The sequence below is a fragment of the Dioszegia hungarica genome, assembly GCF_025882075.1.
Source record: "Dioszegia hungarica strain PDD-24b-2 chromosome Unknown MKK02contig_24, whole genome shotgun sequence".
Taxonomy (NCBI): domain Eukaryota; kingdom Fungi; phylum Basidiomycota; class Tremellomycetes; order Tremellales; family Bulleribasidiaceae; genus Dioszegia; species Dioszegia hungarica.
Genome location: NW_026515778.1, coordinates 278,260 through 302,211, shown reverse-complemented (window position 1 = coordinate 302,211; position 23,952 = coordinate 278,260). Strand labels below are relative to the sequence as shown.

General features: G+C 57.1%; 8 protein-coding genes across 8 annotated transcripts; 4 read left to right on the top strand and 4 right to left on the bottom strand.

Annotated features, from left to right (window-relative positions):
• Window positions 1-34: 34 nt before the first annotated feature.
• Window positions 35-2,361, top strand: MKK02DRAFT_19624 (uncharacterized protein; the record flags this gene model as incomplete). Its single annotated transcript, XM_053086120.1, has 4 exons — window positions 35-151; window positions 228-249; window positions 294-672; window positions 729-2,361. The coding sequence occupies 4 exons, from the start codon at window positions 35-37 to the stop codon at window positions 2,359-2,361; spliced, it is 2,151 nt and encodes a 716-aa protein (XP_052942798.1).
• Window positions 2,362-2,894: 533 nt separating this feature from the next.
• Window positions 2,895-4,882, top strand: MKK02DRAFT_40401 (uncharacterized protein; the record flags this gene model as incomplete). The annotated part of the gene is made up of 9 exons (XM_053091086.1): window positions 2,895-2,951; window positions 3,000-3,056; window positions 3,106-3,264; window positions 3,311-3,550; window positions 3,602-3,615; window positions 3,662-3,737; window positions 3,792-3,845; window positions 3,913-4,034; window positions 4,081-4,882. The coding sequence occupies 9 exons, from the start codon at window positions 2,895-2,897 to the stop codon at window positions 4,880-4,882; spliced, it is 1,581 nt and encodes a 526-aa protein (XP_052942797.1).
• A 338-nt stretch (window positions 4,883-5,220) lies between these two features.
• On the bottom strand, window positions 5,221-7,792 carry MKK02DRAFT_19767 (uncharacterized protein; the record flags this gene model as incomplete). The annotated part of the gene is made up of 5 exons (XM_053086148.1): window positions 5,221-5,661; window positions 5,863-5,975; window positions 6,028-6,737; window positions 6,784-7,377; window positions 7,668-7,792. The coding sequence occupies 5 exons, from the start codon at window positions 7,790-7,792 to the stop codon at window positions 5,221-5,223; spliced, it is 1,983 nt and encodes a 660-aa protein (XP_052942796.1).
• Window positions 7,793-9,567: 1,775 nt separating this feature from the next.
• On the bottom strand, window positions 9,568-10,484 carry MKK02DRAFT_19764 (uncharacterized protein; the record flags this gene model as incomplete). The annotated part of the gene is made up of 3 exons (XM_053086146.1): window positions 9,568-9,903; window positions 10,119-10,246; window positions 10,310-10,484. 3 exons carry the CDS (start codon window positions 10,482-10,484, stop codon window positions 9,568-9,570), a joined length of 639 nt encoding a protein of 212 aa, XP_052942795.1.
• Window positions 10,485-10,861: 377 nt separating this feature from the next.
• Window positions 10,862-14,408, top strand: MKK02DRAFT_40398 (putative triacylglycerol lipase; the record flags this gene model as incomplete). The annotated part of the gene is made up of 13 exons (XM_053091085.1): window positions 10,862-10,920; window positions 10,974-11,235; window positions 11,292-11,372; window positions 11,430-11,666; window positions 11,726-11,854; window positions 11,900-12,084; window positions 12,132-12,369; window positions 12,417-12,514; window positions 12,563-12,739; window positions 12,801-12,913; window positions 12,960-13,171; window positions 13,222-13,338; window positions 13,392-14,408. The coding sequence occupies 13 exons, from the start codon at window positions 10,862-10,864 to the stop codon at window positions 14,406-14,408; spliced, it is 2,925 nt and encodes a 974-aa protein (XP_052942794.1).
• A 201-nt stretch (window positions 14,409-14,609) lies between these two features.
• On the bottom strand, window positions 14,610-15,864 carry MKK02DRAFT_19744 (casein kinase II, regulatory subunit; the record flags this gene model as incomplete). The annotated part of the gene is made up of 7 exons (XM_053086139.1): window positions 14,610-14,664; window positions 14,720-14,851; window positions 14,909-15,231; window positions 15,293-15,405; window positions 15,544-15,661; window positions 15,732-15,765; window positions 15,821-15,864. The coding sequence occupies 7 exons, from the start codon at window positions 15,862-15,864 to the stop codon at window positions 14,610-14,612; spliced, it is 819 nt and encodes a 272-aa protein (XP_052942793.1).
• A 387-nt stretch (window positions 15,865-16,251) lies between these two features.
• On the bottom strand, window positions 16,252-21,077 carry MKK02DRAFT_40396 (putative xenobiotic-transporting ATPase; the record flags this gene model as incomplete). The annotated part of the gene is made up of 13 exons (XM_053091084.1): window positions 16,252-16,693; window positions 16,741-16,972; window positions 17,009-17,159; window positions 17,193-18,218; window positions 18,267-18,532; window positions 18,587-19,185; window positions 19,219-19,357; window positions 19,392-19,552; window positions 19,585-20,106; window positions 20,143-20,304; window positions 20,339-20,524; window positions 20,560-20,716; window positions 20,753-21,077. The coding sequence occupies 13 exons, from the start codon at window positions 21,075-21,077 to the stop codon at window positions 16,252-16,254; spliced, it is 4,368 nt and encodes a 1,455-aa protein (XP_052942792.1).
• A 547-nt stretch (window positions 21,078-21,624) lies between these two features.
• MKK02DRAFT_19678 (actin-domain-containing protein) lies at window positions 21,625-23,805 on the top strand (the record flags this gene model as incomplete). The annotated part of the gene is made up of 9 exons (XM_053086128.1): window positions 21,625-21,759; window positions 21,815-21,834; window positions 21,911-22,123; window positions 22,174-22,282; window positions 22,340-22,447; window positions 22,497-23,018; window positions 23,076-23,437; window positions 23,496-23,655; window positions 23,686-23,805. The coding sequence occupies 9 exons, from the start codon at window positions 21,625-21,627 to the stop codon at window positions 23,803-23,805; spliced, it is 1,749 nt and encodes a 582-aa protein (XP_052942791.1).
• Between the last annotated feature and the right edge of the window lie 147 nt (window positions 23,806-23,952).

The following is a 23,952-nucleotide window of genomic DNA, read 5'->3' as shown; positions in this document are numbered from 1 at the left end:
CCTGGCCGCGCTTCCGAGAGAAGCAAGCAGCAGGATGGACACCCTCACCACGGAGCTCTTTCTCCGTATCCTCTCCTTTCTCGATGCCCACGCCCTTGCAGGTGTGCAGGGCGTCAACAGCTACTGGGCTAGGATGTCGCTAGATCCTCAGGTGAGCACTGCATTTCATATGGCTGGGCTGCGCCAATATACGCAGTGATGCTGAACGCTGCCCCCTCCTAATATAGCTCTGGAAACGACTGTACCTCGGTGAGTAATCTGTTGGATTGAAAGGGGGTTGTACTGAAGATAAGCTCGGTATCCTCATCCGCATCACTTGAAGTTGGTCTATCAAAGCACCACGCCCAGTCGGAGCTCCTATCAAAGCACCACGCCCAGTCGGAGCTCCCACAGCCCTGCTACTCCGAGGTCTCTCAGACCGATTGCGCGTCTCCCATCTCGGGCGTTTCCACCTCCTTCGCCTAGCCGTTCCCCTTCGCTCAGAGCTCCGGTTCCGGTTCCTGTTTCATACTCGAATGGAACACATGCCGGTCCATCAGCGGGTGCGGGACAGGCGATCCCGTTCTCCAGGAGAGAGCTGGCGGAAGTCATAGATGGGGAGGCTGAGGTGGGGACCGGAGTGAGGAACGACGGGGTTGATTGGAAGTTGATGTTGAGGTTGGGGACGAATTGGTAAATCACCTGCAAAGACGTGAGAGGAATCCTTAGGAAAGTCAGCTGATCCTCAGGTCAAGAGGAAACGCTTCTTCCCAAACAAGCATCACCCTTCCACCTTCTCCTTCACCTTCGATAGCCTCGACCGATCTGCCTCTCACGACCCCCGGCAGAACTTCCCGGGAAGCCGATGCTAGCGCGACAGAGCAGCATATCGCCCTCTCACCCTCCTTCATCTTCACCTCCAATCCCACCTCCCCGCTGGTCCACGTCCATTCCGCCTCCTCCTCGTCTGTCCGGCTCGGTATCATTCCTCCCCCTCCAGGCTGGTCCTCCCCCTCTCGTCCGGATAATGTCACTGCGATCGCCGCAGACCAGTCTGCCGCCGCCGATGTCCATGAGCTCGGTAACACCGAGTCTGGGCGGAAACGGGACCTACCTGCTCGACTGGCTGTCTTCTACCAGAGCGGCGGATACGTGATACTCTCGATCAGGACGACCGATACGGCAGGCTCCAGACGCATGTCATGGAGCAGGGAAGCCGTCTCTCCTCCTACTCAGCGGCCAAGGAGGAGAAGTACGTCCTACGCGCCAAGGATGGGCGACCCGGTCGTCCTCGCCACTCTGCATCACCCGGTGTTAGTAGCATGTACCCTCGGCTTTCACGTCTCGGTCTACTCCTTCTCCTCAACTGCGACCAGCTCGACGTCCTCCACCCCAGTCACGCCTCGGCATCTATCAACCCTACACTCGGACGTATCATACCACCCCGCCGCCCTTTCCCTCTTCCCCGCCCCTTCCTCTTCGCCCACCCCACCCTCATTCCGCGCCAGTCTGACCTACTGCACTCCCGTCTACCCATCCTCATGGACTGTCGCCGCGCAAGAATTCGATATTTCCCTCGCTTCGTATACCGTCGACCGGGCGGAATGTTACCATGTCGGCCCGAACCCCGGGTCCGAGCTGGACTCGGACGAGGAGATTGTATGGCCACGTCGGATACAGCCCGTCATCGGCGTCAAGGGAGAGCGGGCGATGGGGATCGGGACGGATGGGAGGTGGTGTATCCTGTCTGGGGGCGATAATCAGATCCAAGTGTATGCTTTGCCAGGCGTACAGGATCTCACGCCCCCGCCGTCCCCTTCTCCCCTGGCTCTCCCGCATGGATCGTCGGGAGAAGCCCGGAAGAGGGGAAGAGAAGGTGATGGCGTCATTACCCATTCTCAGACCCTATTGGCGCACTCGGCCAATGTGACTTCTGTCTCATTATCCGCGGGGAAATGCGTCTCGGGCGGGAACGACGGAAGGGTCCTCGTGTGGGATCTCGACGAAGAGGAGGGTGGGGTGGGGCGGACGGTGGGGTATGTGGAGGTCCGGACGGGGGATGAGAGGGTATGGAGGGGCGCGGCGGGTCCTAGAGCTCAGCCTCGACCGGAGTCGCCGGCCGAGATGGGCGAGGACAGTGAGGGACCCGGAGAAGACGAGGTATTGGAGCTGCCGCACCCCCAGGCGATCTCTTCCGCTGCGAGATCGTTCTTTCTCCCTCGGCCGCCGGTGGAGATGGAGACCATGCGGACGGGGAGGAGCAAGCCGGCGATCAGGCAATTGGCGTTCGACGAGGAGAAGATCGTGGGGCTTGTACGGGGTGGGGAAGGGAGTGGGTGGCAAGGGGAGGGGGAGGTGATGAAGGTCTGGAGCTTCGGGTGATGACGGGAGGCCGAAATTTGTCGTACTTGCCTCAGAGCGTCGAGAGGACTTATGGTGGCATGAGGTGGGCATTGTGGGTATGCATGCAGTCCGCAGATCTCGAATTCATGAGGTTGACCCCGGAACTGATGCATCAGTGCGCGAAGCTCAAACGCTCCTCGTGCCCGTGCCTGTTTCAGGCGCCCAAAGGGGTGATTTAGACCCGTTTCGTACAAGACGCCCATGCCGAAGCGAGGCACGGAAAACACACACGGCTCGGATCAATTTTTGCAAGACATGCCTCAACCCGATCCTCCTTCTCCGCCTTATTATAGATGGTGCCTGAATGTGAATAGCCCATGAGGGGCTAGCGTCAAACGCCCCAGAGGGGCGGCATGTTGTGTGTCGGCGGGGCCTGGAATCCAGCGGAGAGGAGGGGAAATGGAGGTCCGAGTTTGCCCTCGCTTGCTCTCGTGTCGGCTTGACCACCAGGACGTGGTTCGATCTCCATCTATTACCTTATCCTCTGCCTTCTGTTCACTCTCGCGTCCGTGATGGATACTCTTAGGTCCCTGCCTCTGGACGGAGAGCTGCCCTCGCCGTTCCTGGTGGTATGTCGACCCTTCTCCCCGCTTGCGATAGAGCTAATTAATGAGCAGTGGGGTCCGATTACCATCGGTATCCTCCTCAGTGTTTTCGGGATGGGTATCTTCCTCGTACGTCACTCGCTCAGGTCTAACCCGGACGAGTGCTCATTCTTTCTAGATGCAGACCATCGCATACTTTGATGATACCGCGTCAACCGACTCCATATCACTCAAGAGCGTCATCCTTCTCATTCTTGCCCTTAACATCGGACAGACCATAACGGACTGCTCGAGGCTCATAAAGATAGACGTCTGGCATGCGGGTGACATTCTCTATGTGAGTCCTTCACCAACCCTTCCCGGTAGAGATCGCTCATGCCCAGCTCTCCAACGTCCGCGCCCGCCCTGAAGAGGTCATCTCCCCCGGCATCTCCCTCGCGATCTGTACCATCGCTCAGATCTTCCTCTTACGCCGCTGTGTCAAGTTTGCCAGACTGGCTACGCACACCTTCCAGAACCGCGGTGGGTGGGTGCAGTACTCGAGGGTGGTCTGGCGCGTGGTGCTTTTTCTCGGAATCGTATTCTCGGTGGTATGTGGTGTGATTTCGATCAACGCTCTAGGAGTGAGTCAGCATCTCTTGAGCTATACGTGAGGATGTAGCTGATGTGTGCAGCACCTCAACAGTCTGTATGTCATCGCAGAGTGTGTAACAAGGAGAGAGCTGATTGGAAAGGATCGAAGCGGATAGGAAGAAGTACCCTGGTACGACGCTTGCCCGATGGAGTACCGCCTGGCTTAGTCTTACCTCGGTGAGCCATCACATCGCCTTACCTTTCAGGGGGATCAAGAGCTGATGTATACAGGCGACCGATATCGCATTGTCTGCTACGCTTTTATGGGAACTGCACGATGCTCGGGTATGTCTCCATTTAGTGTTGCTCGCAGACTCATGAATCGACAGAAGGAACATAGCTGACTTGTTAGAAGAATGAAGACACCTCATACAAGGGCAAGCGGGCTCTCCGAGCCATGATCCGCGTGGCTTGGAGTAACGGTGTCCTCGTTGGTGCCCTCCAGCTCGTGTCGCTCCTCTTCCTCGAACTCGAGTGAGCCCCTCTCCCTTCGCCTCTGCTGCGACCAAGCTGATATCAGATCATCCTCATGGGCCGACTTTCCCCAAATCTTCATCTCCAAAGTCTACTCCATCACCCTCCTCATGAGCATCACATCCCCCATCTCGGCCTTACGATCCGGCAGACCCCCTCCTCTTCCCACACCTGCGACAGCCGGCCGACACGTCACGCCGCTCACGCCCAACCCGCTCCCCGTGCTCTTCATGCACAAGAACCCGAGCAGAGAGTGGTCTCCCTATTCCGAGGAGATGGCGACTCCGCATGGACACGGACTGCAGCCTTTCCCGCTCCGGAATGCGGACTGTCATAGCGCGGAACACGCGCGCGGGGATGGTCGAGCGAGGATTGCGAGTCTTACGTCCACGTCGGATTGGGAGGCGGAAGCGATGGCGGAGGCGATGGGTGAGGAGGATGGGTATGGGAAGGGGAAAGGCTTGTGGATGGGGGAGGGAAAAAGTGAGGAGATGGAGTCGACGAGTGTGTGGGAGCCAGAGGAGCCCGAGAAGAAGCCTAAGCGGGTCCCGGAGCACTTGAAGGGGAAGGACGATGTACGAAGCAATAAGACGGGTAAATCGCTCATGGGTGCTCTTGGTATCAAGCTGCCGAAGACCAAGAAGGAAGATAGGCGCTTGAGCAGAGTGAGGGAGGAGGAGTTCAGTATGGACGTCAGAAGTGCGGGTGAGGCGGTTGGGGCGGGTGGAGGTGGGGTGGGGGGATTGGGGATGAATACGTTTGGGTCGGTAGGGGGAGAAGGAGGGTATGGGATGGGAAGTAGGACGTTTGGGTCGGTCGGCGACGAGGGGGAGTATCGTTTTCCGTGAGGCCCTCGGTGGTGCAGCTCTGCTGAGTGGAGCTGACATCGCTTGAGGTGTATGACGGACATGCTTAGTGTAGCTTGATAGTTCTGGGTAGTCGCTAGCGTATGATTTTTGTACTTCTGAGATTGCCGGGTAGCTAGTAGTATGGTACCTACGGTATACACCGATCAATCATCAGCATGACACACGACTAGAGCCAAGGTCAGGAAAGCGGAAATCTAAGTGGCATACGCGGTCACGCTACAACGTCTATATGGTGTCTATCACGAGTCTATCCCTCTATCTTATATCTCCCTCTCTATGACGAGTACACCCTCTCACCTCGGCCTCCGTCCCCGTGCCTAGATATCCTTCCGCCCCTCATCCACATACGTCCTATCACTATCGCTCGCGCCCTCCTCTTCCCTCCGTCTCCTCCCCCACCCCATCTGCCTCTGACCCTTCCCCGCAATCCCTTCCCATCCACCCACACTCCCCGTCCCCGCAAACGCCACCACCCTATCCCCACTCATCCCGCTCAATCCATCCCCATGATTCCCCTTTTCATCCCACCACAACCCACCGCCCACCTTCACGTCGTGATTCTCGAAATACCGCCGGACGCGCTTGGCATCGACGATGATGTCTTTGGCGCCGAGGAAGATTTGGCAGAGTGCCGGATCGGAGAGATGGGGGATTTCGTCTAGGAACAGGGCGTTGTCGGCCCAGTCAAAGTGGCGCTGGATGTAATTGGAGATGCCGAGCTCGGTTGCTATGAAGTAGTAGAGGAGGAGTTCAAGGGCCTGAGGTCTCAGCGGGACTCCACGTGGATGTGCGAGGAGTCTGAGACATGGCTACAATGGGGAAGAGGAAGAGGGAAGTAGGGGAGGAAGCAGGCCGGATATAAGGGCTAGGGACGAGGTCGGAATGCAGGAGAGGGGAGAACGAGAAGGGGGGGCAGGGTTCGAGACTGACGGCGAAATAGAGAAAGGGGCAGGACATACGGTATTGGGTTTGCGGTAGATGAAGGAATGGCACACATCGCCTTCCCAAAGGCAGAACACGACAGGATCGACAAATGTACTTCGCCGAACCATACTAGGGCAATCCTTGAGCACTGTCGAGTCAGCTCATCCTCCCAACTATCAGAGAACGGGGAGACAATTTACTCCACCCATGCGCCACACTCCCATTACTATGGCTCAAGACGCTCAACCCTCCCCACGTTCCCGCCCCAGTGCCGCCTTGACCCTCCTGCGGCTCCTCCCAAAAGCCCCACCTCTCACTGATCGCCTTGATACACCGGATAAACTCCGTCCTCGACCACGGCCGCAGATGCCTTTTGTTGAAGAAGGACATGGAAGTATGATGCGGGATAGGAACGACGAGGGGGTGCGTCGGTAGCTTCTTGAGTAGATTCTGGATGAGCAGGGTATTCTGGAGAAGACCGAAACCCAACCCGTAGAGGTAAAGCACAGGCATCGCCTTGGGGTCCGACCGACCTTTCTCGGGCGTCCATCCGGGCGGGATCCGGATGAGGTAGTCTACCCCGTCGTGCGAGTATCGGCCCATCCCGAGATAGGATAGCCGGATGTCGGTGATCATCCAGTTAATGGTGTTGCTCAGGGCGTAGAGAATGAGAGGACGGGATTTGGCATTGACGGGGTCGAGAGAGAAGCGGATAGTTCGGATTGAGGGGTTATGGCCAGGGGGGAAGGTGGTACCGGTCCGAGCTTCGACGACGGAGTATGTCCAGTATAGAAACTCTCCGTGCTCGGGGTTCTGAAGCGCGGTCTCGAGGGGCAGGGTGAAGCAGATCCAGGAGACCCAGATGAGGATGTTGTCTCGCTTGAGCGAGTCCCAGGGGGCGTGGTCGAACCTGAGCGTCAGCTGTTTCACGGTACACATGTATAAACTGAACTCACCATGTCCTCAGCCTTTCCCTAAACTCCACAGCCCGCCTATCCCACGGGTGCAGCCTGACCACCTTCCCGTCTGCATCAAACACGCCCTCCATATCGACCTCCCACCCCTTCCCTACATTCCCCTCGACCTCCTCTCTCAGGCTCCGCTCCCTATCCCCCTCCTTTTCCTCCACAAACGCGTTGATGACCCCCTTCTCCCCCTGACTCATCTTCGCGACCCTCCCTTGCTCTTGGATGCCCAGACTCTTCTCGTACTCCTCGTCGAGCAGGTGGTGGTATTGCGCCTTACTGATTATCCCGGCGGTATACCGCGCGTAAAGCTCCTGCTTCATAGGGAAGAGAGGGTCGGGGTCCTCGACGTTGGCGAGAGGTGCGGAGGGTTCGGGGTAGATAAGACCGGCCTGGAGGACCTTGATGACGAGTTGGTGCCGCTCGGAAAGGGGAAGGGTGGACGGTGCGCACGGCACCTGGATAAGGTGGATGAGGTAGTGTTGGTGTATTGAGAAGAACACTTCCGTGATGGCGTAGGCGGCGAAGATTGTGCCGGTAAGGCCGACGGAGGGAGCGAAGATGGCGTACCAGACGAGATATGCGCTGCAGAAGTCAGCATGTGTTCTGCAGCATGGGTTTGGGGTGTGGGAGTTGGAAGGGAGCGGGGGGGTTGGGGATAGCGGGGGGCTTCCACGGTCATATTGACTCCAAATGCCTGACATGCCGAGGAAGAGAAAGGTAGCAAGCGAGAAGTCTTGAAGAGTTGGGATGAGGGTATAAGAGGGGGATGCTCGTCCATTTGCTTTTGTCCCTTCCTCGCAACCTGCCCTGATGCCACTTCCCCATCTCCACGACGGCCCACACTACTTCCCAGACAGTATCTGCAGACTCACCAACTGAGAGGAGTGATCATCCACACGCTCATCACCAATCCCATGGCAATGTAATATCCCTTGTCTGGTCCCGCTCGGTCGATAGACCTTGGATACTTCTCGTCGGGCATCGCGCTAAGCCCCATCTCCGTCTTGAGACCCGTCAAGACGTCGAGGTGGAAGTCTACACCGCCATCTGCCTTGTGATGGGACGACATTGTGCTGTAAAAGCTCGGTGGGAAACCGGAGCGGGCGTGTGGGCGACGGCAAAACTTGCGCGTTCACCGGGTCGACATGACCTTTTAGACACGAATTTGGTCCGCGCTTGTATGTTGCTGAATGAAGGAGGGCCTAAAAGTGTAGTACTGTATGAACAAAGGATGAGGGGTGGCCACGCCAAAATATAAGCAACTTCGTGTTTTCATCTGGACTTTGGGTGGGTCTGGCCCACTTGGAGCCCCACGTTAGCCGTCACGTCATCCCCATGACTACAATCTGAAACACCTCATGACGTCACGTCACCGCCCACAACCAATTCTTCAAAGACGCATCCCAAAGCCAGTCGGAGCCCAGAACGAAGCATACTCTATATACAACATGCTGTCCGTCTTCTCTAAGAGTCCGGAAGAAGAAAGACTCAAGGAGGTACTCGGCGTGATCTATTACGGCTACGGGCTACCTTTCATCCGGGCGAATGGCGAGAAATGCGATATGACACAACCGCCTCTCAATGCGGGAGCCTATCGGTATTGGGGATGGCAGGACTGGAAGTGGAGCCGGAACATCTTCATGACAAGCTTTATATATACAATAGATGGGACGATGACAGAGGTAAACGAAAGACTGGAAGATGAGCTGACGACAAGGTATCCAGGGAGTCTGTTGTTGACACCTGGATCAGGGCCGCGATTCTCGAATATCGGATCATGGCGATCCAGCGCGACATGAGAGCCAAATGTCAGAGGGCAGCCGGCGGAGATCCGCTAGATCCACAGGAACGCAAGCATGCCGATGAGCTGGCTGCATTCCGGAGTGAGGTGAGCTTGGATACAGCACCCTAGATGTATCACGCTGACGACCCGCAGCTGATAATGCTTTGCAGTAAGGTCCCTTCGACGTCGACGGGGCTATCGGAGCGCGACCAGGAGCTGAAGCTGATGCCATGACAGTTGATATTACCCTGTTCTTGAGTGATCTGGCAGTCATCGAGTCGTCCGGAATCATCCATTTGACATGGCCCGATCGACGCATCGCCGCGGACCTAGACCTCTACATACGAAAACACCCAAAGAGGCGCCGCATGATGGAGCTTGGGCTTTCCAGGCAGTCGGGCTACTTAGGCGACTCCTGGATGGGTCGAAGGTGGTGACTGATGCGGAGGCCTATATGCAGGAGATGTATCACGTACGTCCTTACCGCGATCTCATGGACATAGAGCCTAGGGTATGGGCGCAAAACCTCCGACTGATCGAGAGAGCTGTACGTCTTCTCACTGCGTGCTAGGACAGCGCTGATGTCTGCTCAGGCCTCAAATCCCGCACCAACAGCCCTCGTCGTGAATGAGGATCAGACCGCACGGAAAGGCGATACGTCCCAACTTTCGACGAGGCGCGTGCACGACCATAGTGACGAACCGTGACAAGATGACCGGGCAAGGAGATTTAGGGCAGGATTGGAACGGGTGGGAGATCGCGAGTCATTGGCGGTAGGTAGCATGTAAGATAGGAGGTATCCAATCCGAGTTGTACATGATTACAACATAGCGATGTATACCCCAGCAACGCTGACGATTCCCTCGCTGTTCCCAAGCAGGTCGGCATCCCTCCGTGCTACACTCCGATTCCCCTCGTACCCGCCTCTGCCCCCATATTTCCCGCTTTCTGCGAGGCCGGCCAGCCGCTCGGCAGTCCTCACGACCCAGTCAATCATCCCTCCACGCCACTTCCCCTCGGGACCACCTCTCCGCCCATATCGCCCGCTTATGATACGTCTTGCGCGCCGCCTTGAACTCGGCAATGAAGTCATCTACCGCCCGGCCCGTACTGCCACCTGACGCCGGTGTGTAGGCGGAAGCGGATCCGCCAAAAGCGGGCGAATCCGTTCTCGATCCAGAGGTGGATTCGGCGCTGGCGCTGGTATTGGAGGGAAGAGGTAAGGGACGGCCATCGATGAATGCCAAGGCGAGCTTCTCGGTCAGGTCGTCTTGGGCTGTAAGGGAGTGACGCAGGCGGAGGTGGAGGAAGGATGGGCGGTGGCGCTGCGGATGTCAGCTGGAGCCCTTCTCCGTGCTAGACAGGCATCATCATGTCCTCTAGCTTCTCCTTGTTCTGCATGTCCTGACAACCCCTAGTCAGGACTGGACCGAGTCCCAGTATAAGCAAGTCCCTCCCACCCGTCACGGACCCGGCCCCCAGACCTCCCACGAACTCTACGCCTCCAATTCGACGCCTCCATAGCTGGAGTGACACTCACTTGATACAGCTGCGCCTGAGCCTTATCTATCTCTTGCCATTGCGCCTTGAACGCCTCGGCGTGACCATACGCCTGTGCCGTGTTCTCTCTGAGAGCGAGCAGCTCATCCCGGAGCTCCATATTCCGGCCTAATTGTATCAGCAAAAAGCACTCCTCCGTCCCCTCCCCCCATACCTGGATTCATAACTTACGCGCCATCTCCTCATTCTCCTTCCCTAACTGCTCTACCTCCGCTGCGAGCTGCTGTAACTCAGGCAAGCTGAAGAGGAATGCCTCAGTAAGGGCCGGCGAGGACAGGAGGTCTTTGAGGAATGCGGGCGGGTACGCCGCAAGCGAGGGGAATTGCTGCAGCAGAGGGGTCGCCATGGTGCTTTCAAGCGGGCTCGCTGGACAGCTGTCGATCGAGGAGAACGTTGGAGACCTGAGTTAGAGCTCTTATCCAAATAGGAACGCTTGAAGCTGAAGTAGGATAGATGTATGATGCCAAGTGAGTGATAGTGACGTCGTCGGTGACACCCGGAACCATGTCGACGATGCAACTCGGATGTTTGGCGGCCAGCCTCATTCACTTGTCCTTTATCACTTGTCCTATCAACATTATATCTACCTACATATCATACTGCAACATCATCCGTCAAGGAATCTCACGGGAATCATAGCTCCAGCCGAGCAAACAATCCAGGAAGAGCGCACATCTCCTTCCCCACCGAGCTGTAAACGTAGGCGGCGACTAGAACGTGCCCATGGCTCCTTCGAGCACGGCAGGGCACGACCCCTGGAACGTCAATTATATCAACGAAGAGTGAGCTGGAAGCTACCCTGCCCTTCTGTGGAGGAGGTTAAGCTTATATCCAGGCATGTCCAGGCGTTCACCCGCGCACTGGACTTCAACGATGCTGGACCACACGATCTCGGAGACGTCTCGCCACATTCCCCTCGCTCGCCCCCAGCCCCCCTCAGCCCGGTAGACGGGCCAGGAGATAGAAATAAGCTCCAGGTGCCTGAAACGTGGAGATATGGGCCGGATAATGGGGTGTTAGCTTCTTCGTCGGGGAGTATGAGGGAGAAGGAGGGGGTGGAGCGGGTTGAGAAGCTCACGGCTACGAGTGACTTTGCGGTGAGCTAGCTCATGCCCTCAACAGAAATAAAAATAGAGCAACGCTGATGGTGTAGCCTATACATCAGCGCGTGTCGCGGAGAAAGACAGTAACTTCCCAAGGATGGACATATCACCTCATCAGGTGGCCTTTACTCGTTAGTCCAGCCCCTCCGCTCTCTTCCCCTCTTACCGTGGCAGGGGCTGACAACCAGATTGTCCTCTTCACCATCATCTCATTCGAGTTCAACGCCTACGTCTTCACCCGCCAAATCGTCAACGTCTTTGAGTACATCGTGGCCTGGCGAGGCAAGAAGGGGAAGCTGCGGCAAGATCTCCGCCAGGCAAAGACGTACGATGAGTGGAAGGCGGCCGCCAGGAGGATGGATAAGATGTTGGGGTTCGAGGAGTGGAAGGAGACTGAGGATGATGGGTACTATGACTACTTCCTCGTAAGTTCTGCCTCGGGCCAATGGGTCATGGGAAGGGAAGACCGAAACTGATGGTGTAGGTCAAGCGGGTACGGCGGACTCTTACGAAGCTTCGGGCTACAAACGATACGAGGGGTCTGATGGACGCCTTGGCGGTCTGCGTGAGGCCGAACTTTGCTGGGACCGAGGGCGTCAAAATGTACAGCGAGGTACGCTGGTTCTTAAAGCAAACAGACATAGGCTGACCCCGCCAGACCTTCTTTGGTACCAAGAAGCTCGTCGAAGCGCACATTGACGAAGTCGTCGCGTCCATCGACTACGTCCGCCAAGCTACCAATGTCACAATGGAGGAAAAACGGGTCTTCTTTCGAGGGATCAACAAGAACTACGGCTCCTCTGCGCTCTGCCTCTCCGGAGGCGCAAGTTTCGGGTACTACCAGTAAGCTTGCATCTCTGGACCTTCGTCGCATCGGAGCTGACTTTCAGCTTTGGCGTAATCAAAGCCTTCCTCGAGGCTGACCTTCTCCCTCGGGTCGTCACCGGTACATCCGCCGGTGGTCTTGTCGCCGCTCTACTCTGTACGCGGACAAACGAAGAGCTGAAGGTGCTCCTCGTCCCTGAGCTGGCGGATAAGATTACGGCGTGTGAGGATTCGATGCCAGTCTGGGTGCAGAGGTGGTGGAAGACCGGAGCGAGATTCTCGGCGGTCAACTGGGTTAGCAAGGTATGTCCATGATCCCCTCCTTAAGGGAGCTAAAGGCTGATCTCCAGGCGATGTTCTTCACGATGGGCTCTTTGACTTTCAAGGAGGCATACGAGCGGACTGGGCGAGCTCTGAATGTGACGGTAGTCCCATCTGATCGTCACTCGTAAGCTAAGAGATGCCCACACAGGTCGGCATACAGCTGACAACCCAGACCTACAATCTTGCTAAACCACCTCACTGCCCCAAATTGTATCATCTGGTCTGCTATCATCGCGTCCGCTGCTGTACCTGGTATCTTGAACCCCGTGGTGCTTATGGCCAAAGACCGAAATGGGCAGGTCAAGCCGCATAATCTCGGTGGATCTCGATTCAAGGATGGTAGTCTGCGGTGAGCTTCACCTCCGGCGCAGTCCCACAAGGTCCTTGAAAATAAAAGCTGACAGAGGCAGAGAAGACATCCCTCTGGGCAGTCTTCACACCCAGTTCAACTGTAATTTCTCGATCGTATCGCAAACCAATCCGCATATCCACCTCTTCTTCTTCGCGCCCCGGGGATCAGTCGGTACGTCGCCTTCCTTGGGTCACTCAAAGTCAAGCTGATATCACAGGCCGACCCGTCGCGCATCGTAAAGGCAAAGGCTGGCGAGGCGGCTTCATCCTCTCCGCCCTCGAATCGTACATCAAGCTGGACCTCAACAAGCATTTCAAGGTTATCCGAGACCTCGACCTTCTTCCTCAGATCCTGCAGAGTGATTGGAGTGGTGTATTCCTGCAGAGATTCTCGGGAGATCTGACTTTGACGCCGAGGAGCACTGCAGGTGTAAGTCTATTCTAGCGGTCAGAGGGAGAGAGCGGAAGCTGACATATTAGGATTGGTTCAGATTGCTGTCAGACCCTGATCGGACGCAGTTGCAGCGAATGCTGGAAGTAGGGGAGCGGGTCAGCTGGCCGTCTCTACACATGGTCAGGAACAGGATGGCAATCGAGGTGAGCTACTTCAGATCTGTGCTATCCCAGAAGAAGACATGCTGACAACCTAGCGAGCGGTCTTCCGCGGCCGATCCGAGATCCGCGCAGCTACCGCCCGGGAACGCACTACGAACGACGCCGCCCTTACCGCCTACAAGGAGCATGAGCACGATAATGCCCTGACCAATCAAGTCCCTATCGAATCCGACGCGGATGCGGGCTTTGCCCTTCGGTCTCGGCGGGTCAAAATGCACCGCTCTGTCCCTCCTGCCGCCGAGGCGTTCGGAAACCCACCTGCCGAAGGCAGCAACGGCGCAACTGCAGCCCGTCTCGGCTCAGCCGCTGCTCTGCGCCGCCGACGCGTCTTCCCGGGCGCAGGGACGGGGCAGAGCCATCGTCGGAGACCTAGCGAGGTCATATTTGACCGGCCGCTGCCGCAGCAGGGAGGAGGGGAGGAGGATAGTGGGGACGATAATGAGAATGAGGACGATGATGACTACCCTACGGAGACTGCGCGGACGTACCGCACGTCTGCATCCGCACCGCCCTCGGTCGCTCCGAGTCCGGCGACCAAACGGACTTTGGGCGATACGTTCCGGAACGTCAAGGCTACGGCTCTGTTTGCGCCATTCCGGTCCCGCCTCTCCAGCTCGAGTACTGGATCTACTACACCGACTGGGGCTGCCGGGTCGTCGTCGCAGGCACAGAGGGACATCCAAGGTCTTCCATCAGCGGCATCCGGGTCGAGTGCCGGGACCGGTATCAGTACAGGTGCGGGCCTGACTCCCAATCCACGTCGAAGCCAGTCGAGCATCAGCAGGTGGTTCGGCGCAGGGGAATACGACACGTCAGAGTCGGAAGATGAGGCTGGGATGGGGAGGGTCGATGAGGGCCTCGAAGGGTCAGCGAGGAGTCACAGTCCGGACGATTTCGGGGCGGGGGGTTTGAGGTCTGAGGGAAGCGGAAGTGGGGACGGGGAGGATAGTGGGGATGGTGTCGGGGTGATCGATACGGATCCGGAGGGAGAGGATCGGACGGAAACGAAGCGGTATAGCCCACCTCAGCAGGATCCGGGCCAAGCCCGGTGAGGACAAGCCAGCAGTAGCACTGGCGATATTAGGGGTCAGGGCTTGTACACATTGTGGATCTGAGGGAGAAGACCGCAGCCCGAAATGCATGTATTTTTCATTGAGCAGCAGACCTAGAATCGGAAAGCGGAAGGGGTACTGGTTACATAGCGGCGACGACTTATAGGACAGAATCGAAGCGGGAGGGAAGTCTATGGAAGTCTACAGATTAGGCGGGTTGGTCTCCCTTTCGAGCGCTTCCAGTCTGGCTATTTGCCTATCCCTGTCAGCTGCTGATCGCCCACACACGTTGTAGCGGTTCTTCAACTCACCCATCCCGTTTGGCCAACCTCCACCTACTCAATCTCGCCTCCTCATGCACCCTAAACCCATACATCCTCGGCTCATACTTCTCCGCTTTCATCGCGGCCGTCGCCGTACTTGCGCTCCCCACATCCGCGGGGCTTCCTTCGCCCATCGCCGTGATCCTCCCTCCCGGACCCGAGAAGCCTGCAGAGGACGGCCCATAGTTCAGATTCCCACTCCCACTGCCCATCCCCATGCCCATGCCCAGTCTCCCGCCCTCGCCGGCACTCTGCCCCTTGCTGGGAATCATTTGCGGGTAGACCATGAACAGCATATGGGGGAACGTGGTTCCAAAGTACGCGCCGTCGATCGAGCCGTGGCGATTGGATTTGGGCGAGTAGATGTCTTCGCAGCGGGGACAGTAGAGCTTGACGGCTTTGTGGTAGGGGATATCGGAGAGCCCGACAGGGAGGAGGGCTTGCTGGTAGCAGTATACGCGGGGACAGCGGCCAAAGTCTGCTTTGCGGAACTTCTCAAGCTGAAGTGTCAGCTTACTTCATGCCCGAATGCCTGCGGACGTGGGGAAAGCAGAAACTTACCATCTTGGCTAGTCCGCGCATGGTGATGATGTACCGCGCGTGAATCAGGCCGTAGAGAAACCGAGCGGATGACTCGATGGCTTCCCGGACATCCTCATCGAGACCTTCGTCATCTACATCGTGAGCTGGCTTCCTTCCTTCCGCTTCGAACGGAAACGCATCTTCCCCGAGCTCGCTTTTCTTCTTTACTCCGCCTTCACTACCCCGTCCCAGCCTTGTCTATACTCCATGAGGTCATCAGGAAATCTCACCTAGCGAGTCTGTGATCAAGTCCAGCGCCCTCGAGTACTCCTGTACTACCTCCCCGTTCAGCCCGGTCAGGTTGAATCGGTCCAGGATATAGTCTTCGTCGACCTCAGCAAAGTATTCCTATTCGCGTCAGCTGCTGCACCCCCGCGCCTGCCAGGCTCCATGGCGCGATCCCGATGGGTATACTCACATTGCCCTTTGTCGACAGGAACCAGGATACCCATCTAACCTATAAGCTCCCTATCCATCTCGTTCAAGCGCATAAGGATAGGTACTCACGTCGCGGCATAGTCGGACTCGGAACCGGAGGATAATTCTTCCATCGTTTTGCGGTCGGGCGGCCCTTGTATTGCGCGTGAGTGTACTCTGCGTGTAAGATCTATGGATGGGGCTGCGGCGGAGCAAGATGTGTGTAGAGTATCGCGGCAAGGTATATAGTGAGAGATACGGAAGGTAATCAATTGCAAAGGGGAGCAATGGAGAGAGGGAGGGAGGGTTTGGGCCTTGGGCATGGGCGGCGCAAAATGGGAGGATCGATTGATGTTTCAGATTGAGCTCGTCACAAGCTACAAGTCCCGGTGATCCACAACGCTCCGACTGACAAGATCATCACCTGCATCGAGAGCTCAGCGGTCTACTATCCAAATCAATTCTAAGCTTCTACCTCTATCAACTATCTCCTGCTCGCCCAGAGCTACACTCGCCGGCGCCTACGCTTCCTTCTTCTCCCCTCCCTTCTCCCTCCCAGCCTTCTTGGGAACGCGCGCCAACCAATAGATGCCGATAGTCGCAACAATGTTGAAGACAATGAAGGCCCACATCACCGAAAAGTCCCGCCAGACATTACCCGGGTCCATCTCCAGCGACGCCAAGAACTGGTTGGTGTTGTCCATTGGGCAAAGTCGGCAGGCCGAGGTGCTGCTCTCCGTTCCGGCCGCAAGATACCCGCCGGACGACGCGGTCCAGGGTCCGAGGTATTGGGCGCAGGTCTGGCCGGAGGGTGGGGCGACGTTGACAAAGTCTGAGTCGAGGCATACTATTGCCGTATCCTTTACCGCGGTCGATAGCATTCCCTCGGTCAGGTAGGTGAGGGGGGAGAGGCGGTACATGAAGATCCAGAAGCGAGGGAGTTGAGATCCGGGTATGAGCGCTCTGAGTCGTCAGCGAGGCACGAGTATAGAGGCAAATGGTGAACGTACCCGCAGAACAGCAGGCTGACCGTAAATAATAGATTCGCCGCCTCGCCCGCCATCTCTGCAGAGTGCATTCCAGCGATGATAACCGACGCGAAGGTGGACATGAACCACATGAAGACCGTGATGAACAGCCACATGGTGAAGCCCCGGATGGCGACCGAGTTGGTGGCGATGGCGTTGAGGTAGAAGCCGGTAGGGTAGTACCACGTAAAGTACAGAATGGTGGCCATGATTGCTAAAGATCAGCTGGAGCCCGACTGAATAGACTCACCGCCCCAAGGTAGCTCCACGATGATTTGCGATAGGACAAAGCACTGCCAGTGGTATGTCTTGCTTGGCCGTTCCCGCGCTTCGTACAGACTCCGCTGGACGACGATGTTTGGCATGATTTGACCCATCATCTGACCAAAGAGGAGGAAAAGCTGAGATTAGCCGAGCCCCAAGAGGAAACTCACCAGAAACAGGGACAGCATCTGGTTGGTCACACCTCGACTGGACGTCTCCATCTTGTAAAAGGCAGAGCCGACAAAGAGACCCGATACCGTGACCAAACCGGTCTTTGCCAAGATGTAGGACGGAGTACGCCAGTACTGCTGGAAGACCCTGTGCGTGACCGCGAGCAGTTGCTCGGAGAAGGGCGCAGCGAATTCCGAGAGGTTGGTGGACTGAGTGCTGGAGGTGTCCGAACCGCCGTTGACCTCCGAAGATTTGAGACGAGCGAGCTCGGCCCGCACTTCAGACCGCTCAGGACTGCTGAGCCAGGCCTGGTGCCAGTCGACATTGGTGCTGCTTCCCGGAGCAGCGCCGACAGCGGTGAACATCCACTCGGCAGGGTTCTCGCCCGCGGGGTACTTGACGGCGCCGTTGCGCTCAAAGTAGTCGATGAGGATCCGAGACCCCTTGCCGACCGGGCCAAAGTAGGTGGTCCGACCTCCCTTGGCGAGGAAGAGCAGGCGATCGAACTGCTCAAAGAGCGACGCGGAGGGTTGGTGGATCGTGCAGAGGATGGCTTGGCCGTGGGAGGTGAGTTTGCGCAGGAGGAGGAGGATGTTCCAGGAGGTCTGCGAGTCGAGACCGGAAGTGGGCTCGTCCAGGAAGAGAAGTAGCTCCGGCTTGGCAACGAGCTCGATACCGATTGTCAAGCGCTTCCGCTGCTCGACGTTGAGACCCTCGCCGGGGACACCGACGACCGCATCGGCGTACCGTTCCATCTCGAGGAGGACGAGGACGTGCTCGACGTAGTCGAGCTTCTCCTGCCTGGAGACGTGCCGCGGCTGGCGAAGGATGGCGGAGAATCGGAGGGCTTCGCGGACGGTGGAGGTAGCGAGGTGGAGGTCTTGCTGCTGGACGTATCCAGTCTTCCGCTGGAAACTGGCATCCCGCTGTTTGCCATCGACAAGCATTTCTCCGGTGACGACGCCCATGGTGACACGGGTAGCGAGAACGTCGAGGAGGGTGGTCTTTCCAGCACCAGAGACACCCTGACCATCAGCTATTGTCCCTTGTAATCAGGAAGGGATGCGACTTACCATAAGAGCGGTAAGAGTACCAGGCTTGACCCATCCATCGACGTGGTCCAAGATTCTCCTCGTCTCCTGCTTGATCTTGATGTCGTACACAACGTCCTTCCAGGAGAAGATGGCTGTTTGACGTTGGATGAGGGCTTCGGCAGCCGGCGCGACGGATGGAGAGTCAGTGATCCTGGCCTCCTCGTCGGCCGCCTTCAGTTCCGGGGGAATAGCACCGCGTGGGAAAACGAGCACCTCGCCCTTGGACTTTTGGGACATGACATATTCTGGACAATCAGCGACGAACTAGGGAATACGTGACCTTCTCCGCCGAGACTCACCGGCTGCGACAAAGTAGATGAGAGACATGGCGGCAAATAAAGCAAAGAGGATACCGAGGTTGCGCCACTTGTATGCCGGGTTGTACTCGAAAGCGGCGGAAAGGTAGGAGCCGCCCTGGACGATGAGACTACCTGGGGTGGCGCCATCGATCTGACAAGCCCGCTGCATGCCCGAGACGTCGTAAGATGGTCCGCGAGGGATGACGGTCGAGCAGTCGAACTCCCGCCCCGCAAACTCGTTGATCATGAGGGATTCGAAGGCGTAGCTCATCGGATTGACAAACTTCATCCACCGAGACCAGCCGCGCATGTAGCTTGGCGGCAAGGCGAAGCCTGTAAACATGACCAAGCCGAGGATGAGCACGGTAGCGGGTGCGAGCGCCTGCTGTAGGGTTCGGGAGACGGATGCGATGCTGCGGAAGAAGGAGGACATTGTGAGGAGGATGACGAAACCGAAGAGGAGGAAGAAGAAGTAGGCGCCCGCCTCGCGACGAAGGTTGGTCATGAGGTAGAGGGTGGTGTTGAAGAGGATGGCGTTTGTGATCTTGTATGGCAAGTCGGTGATGACCGAGGCGAGAGCTTCTGCCGATGGGTGGTAACTGCTGTCAGCGGCGGACTGCGGGTAGACTTACAAAGCGTATCGACTGTGCTTCTCGACGATCAAACGCTGGTCGTACAGAGTGTACATCTCGAGCGCTGATCCGAAAGCATTGAACAAAATTGCTAGGAAAATGACTACGCCTCTGAGGAAGAACGAGGAAGTGACAGGTTCTACATCAGCACTTTGCCCATATCATCAACTCACGAAGATTGTAGAACATGGACCCGATGATCAGAGCAACCACAAAGTTACCGACGAGCTGTGAAATGGTGAAGCCCGGGTCGGAGAATAGTCGCCAGAAGCCTCGGCGGAGACAGATCTGGACTTGCTGGGGGAAGGACAAGGTGTAAGGGGACTTGGGGCGACTGATATCAGCGTCGTCTTGACGTTTACTCACAGGAACTTGGACTGTTTGACACGACGGAGAGCAAGGAAATCATCGTATCGCTCGGTGGGATGATGAGCCGCGTTGAAGCCCCTTATCTCCTCCTTGAGCCGCTTGTACTCCTCACTTTGCCGCCAAGCCGAAGCAAACTCCCGAGGGGTAGTGGGGACTTTACACCCAGAACGCGCCCTGCGCTCCGAGGGAGAAGTGAGGGAGGTGAGGAAGTCCGGGGTGGTCTGCTGATCGGGGCACTCGAAGCCCATATTGACAAAGAACTGCTTGGCGGTGGATGTGGAGCCAAAGTAGATCTGCTCGCCCTGGTAGAGGACGGATACCTTGTCGAAGATGTCGTAGGCGGCCTGAGGAGCTTGGTAGATTGCTACGGCGGATGCGGTACCGAAAAAGTCCGAAGAGAGGCGAAGGTTCCGACAGAACTCAATGGCGTTGGCCGAGTCCAAACCGCGAGTAGAGTTGTCCCAGCACTGGAGCGGAGCATCAGAGAGAGCGACCTCGGAGATTGTGACTCTCTTCCGTCTGGCTCATCAGCACATGATGGTGTCTATGACTCACTCTCCTCCAGAGACTCCTCGGATAAAGTCGTTCCCGACCTTGGTGTTGACAGTGTGGGAGATACCAAAGATGGCCATCACCGTATCGCGCATGAGTCGAGCATATTCTGTCCGCGAGATACCATAGGGCGGTTCACGTGGAGCTCTGGCCTCGGCCGCGAATCTGGCAAGTCAGCCTCGGTCTACTTCCGACTTACTGTAGAGTCTGCCCGACGGTGAGCTTGGGGAAATGAACATCGACGTCGGCCGTGTAGACTGCTTCGCCCCGGAACTGGCCTTGCATTTGTTCGGAGGTGAGACCGCGATAGTTGATCTTGGTGTTTTCGTCGAGGTAGATACCGTTCATTTCGCCCGCAATGGTTTTGAGGTAAGTCGAACATCCACTGCTTGTCAGTGCGCTCGGGCGGGATCGACTCACCTTCCAGGGGGACCTAGCACCACCAGCATCTCGCCATCGTTCAATACACCATCTACTCCCTTGAGGATTTCCACCTTGTGCTTGCGGTTGCTCCCGATTAGGTCGCGGACGGCGCCGAGCCATTGAAGAGGTACATTGCCAACTGTCTTTTGGTAATCTACCCATCAGCGCTTATACAAATTGTGGAACTCACCGGCATCTGAGCCGAAGCCATGTACGCTGAGGTCCTCAAAGGATACTCCACTGAGAGGTTGAGGGCTCGTGCCGTTGTACGCGGCAATGAAGCTCTGCGCCCACTTGCGAGCGTTGAAAGCGGGCGAAGAAGGGTCGAGGGAGCTTCCTTTTTCGAACTCGTGGAAAGTCTCGTCCCGCACTTGAGAGAGCTGCGAGACCGCCCGAGCGAGGTGTCCTAGTGTCGACTCGCGTTCGGATGTAGTCTCAAATGGCTGCTCGACTTCAGGAGAGATGGGACGAGGATTGGGGTCGCCAGATTGGTCGTTTGTGCAAGATTTGAGCATCGCAACGGAATATCCGAGGCGAGAGAGTAGTGACTGTAGTGGGGCGTGATGTGGGCGAGCATGTTGGGTGGAGATATATACCTACATAGATGGAAGGAGATGACGGCTTGGCAATTGGAATGTGTAAGCTGAAGCGACTCAAGCGAGCGAGTGGACCAGTGAGCCAGTGATAGTGACAAGGTGAATTGCTTGGCGAGCTAGGCGAGATTGGCGATTCGCACACCTGAAACCGCGCGCCGAGGTTTGGCGAATTACGCGACACCAACGACAGGGGTGATGTGGTAAGCGATGCAAGCGACCGTCACTTCCTGGCTGATCGTCCGGATCTATGTCAGCCATTGCCCTGGGGGATGAGAGAGTGCGCTCGATATGGTACAGCTAGCAAGGGCTATCAGAGGCTATCAGCCACCACTTCGCCTCAGAGCCGCGGAATGACGGAGACTTGCTGCAAAATGCCGTCATTTCAGTTCGAGCACTCGGACGCGTCCAAAGGCTTAATAAGTCAACCCTTCATACTCCACTCAGACATCCATCAGCTCCATCAGTCATGGCGGCCTCCTCCTCTACAGCGGGCGCAGGGGAAGTCCAAGCGACGTATCTGACACCCACCAAGAAAGCCGCTTTTGCCAATGCAGAAGCGGGTCCAAGTCGAGCTCGGCCCGCGGGGGCCTCGCCCGCCTATGTGCGTTGGATCAACAAGCCTTCCATCCCCTCTTCATCCAGGCTGATCTTCCTAGAGCTCCCGAAGACACTCACTGTACGGGATCGAAGATCGTATAGTCATCGAGTAAGCCGGTATCAACTAAAAAGCAGACCAAAGCTGATCCCCTTAGGCCAGGGAGCAGGTGCTGGAAAGTCGGTCTCTCTGGCGAGGTAGATCCGAGGGCGGTCTTTGACGCGGGTGGGGATGGCTATGGGGATCGGGAGGGTATGGAGATATGGGATCTGGGGCTGGATCAAGTCGAAGCAGCTCGAGGGAGTAAGGCGGAGGCGAGGCGCCTAATTCGGGTCAGGGTATTGAAGCAGATCAGAGCAATTTATACCAAGTAAGTCAAGGGCAATTCAAGCAGTCAAGCGCTTACAGCTTATACTTAAGACATATCATGACGGACCCAAAAGCTCGCAAGGTCATTGTCGTAGAGAATACCTACCTGCCTTCCTACGTCAAGGATGAGATTGCTAAATCTCTCTTCGACAACCTGAAGGTAAGTTCCCGGTAGCTCGCTCATACACGATCACTGCTCAAGAGCTGATCCGTATAGGTACCCTCCGTCTCCTTCACTCCAGCCAGTGTCCTTGCTCTAGCTGCATGTGGGAGGATCACTGGTCTGGTTATGGACATCGGCTGGCTCGAGACAACGATCACCCCCGTTAGTTTCTGCAACTACCGCGGCCAGCGCTTGCAGCTGATTGCCTCAGGTTCACCACTCTAGACCTCTCTTCCATCTCGCTCGCTGTTCCCCTCTCGCTGGACGACGGCTCCATCGCCGATTCAAAGCCCTGTTCCGGCATCACGCTCGTTACTATCCCCCACCCACGTCCTTCTCCTATCTCACCCGGCAGGCTATCCAGCCCGTTCCGGCTGAGATCATCACGAACGATCTCGTCCAGCGAATCATGCAACAGGCCTGCTTCGTCTCTACCCCATCTGGTCCCGCGGCCGAGGTTGAGCGTACGGAGGATCAGCCCATGCCGGCGGATCTGGACGAGCTGGACGATGCCGACCTGATGGACCGCCTACGAGGTCGGTACGCCCCCGGAGCGGACGCGACAGACGTCCGGATCAGTACAACCCCTCTCCCGCACGAGACGCAGGGTATGGGTCCGGCAACGCTAGTCGTTCCTGGCTGGATCAGGGAGCGGGCGGCCGAGGTCCTGTTCGACGACGAAGAAGGGGAGGCGGTGAGCATACCGGAGCTGGTCCTACAGTGTATATCAAAGGTCAGTTGCAAAATCCAAGAGCTCCTTGATCTGGAGGGACGAAACTGACTTGCGCAGCTCCCAGTTGATCTTCGACCCATCATGATCTCCACCATTCTCGTTGTGGGCGGTACAGCCTCCCTACCCGGCTTCATCCCCCGCCTGCATACCTCCCTTCTCCGCTCCCTTCGCCCTCCCTCTTCCTCTCTACATGACAACGAGAACCCGGCGCCGCTACATACGCCTCAACACCGAACGGCGGAAACCCAGGCTTGGCGGAAACGACATCTCGAGCCATACAAAGAGCTCTATCCCCTCAGTCCCAAACTGGCTATCCTAAACGACCCATCCCCGCTCGATGGTGAGGGCGGGAGCAAGGGCGGGAGCGCGCCGAGGTGGAGACCGGGGCTGATGAGCTGGGTAGGCGGGAGTCTTGCTGGGTGAGCTCGTCCACGCGCAGGCTCCAGATGTGGGAAGAGCGACAAGCTGATAGTGTAGAGCATTAAAGACTGGGGGCCCAGAGATGTTGCGAGAAGAATACGACGCCCTCGTTCTGGCGCATGCGGAGAAGGGAGAAGCGTACCGATATCGGCTCGCCGGGGAGGATGCCTTCTTTGCTGAGATGTCGAAGCAAAGTCCGGGTGATATGGAGGGGACAGTACCGCCCCCTTCTGGCGGGACGGACGAGGTGGGGGGGTCGATCGAGGATCTGTTGCCGGGGATGGCGCTGAGTCGGGCGGGACAGGGGAAGAGGGGCTGGGAGGCGGATGTGAGGGTGGGGGACTGGTCAAGGGTAGTCCAGGCATAGTACGATTGAGTGATACTGACTGTGAAATTCGAAGTTTCGCCCTGTACGCTAGCCGTTGCAACAATACTGAGCTTAGGTCTCCAGGCGGCAGATACCGATGAAGGCCGATGCGAGAGAAGAAGTCATTATGTACATTGTTCCCGCCAA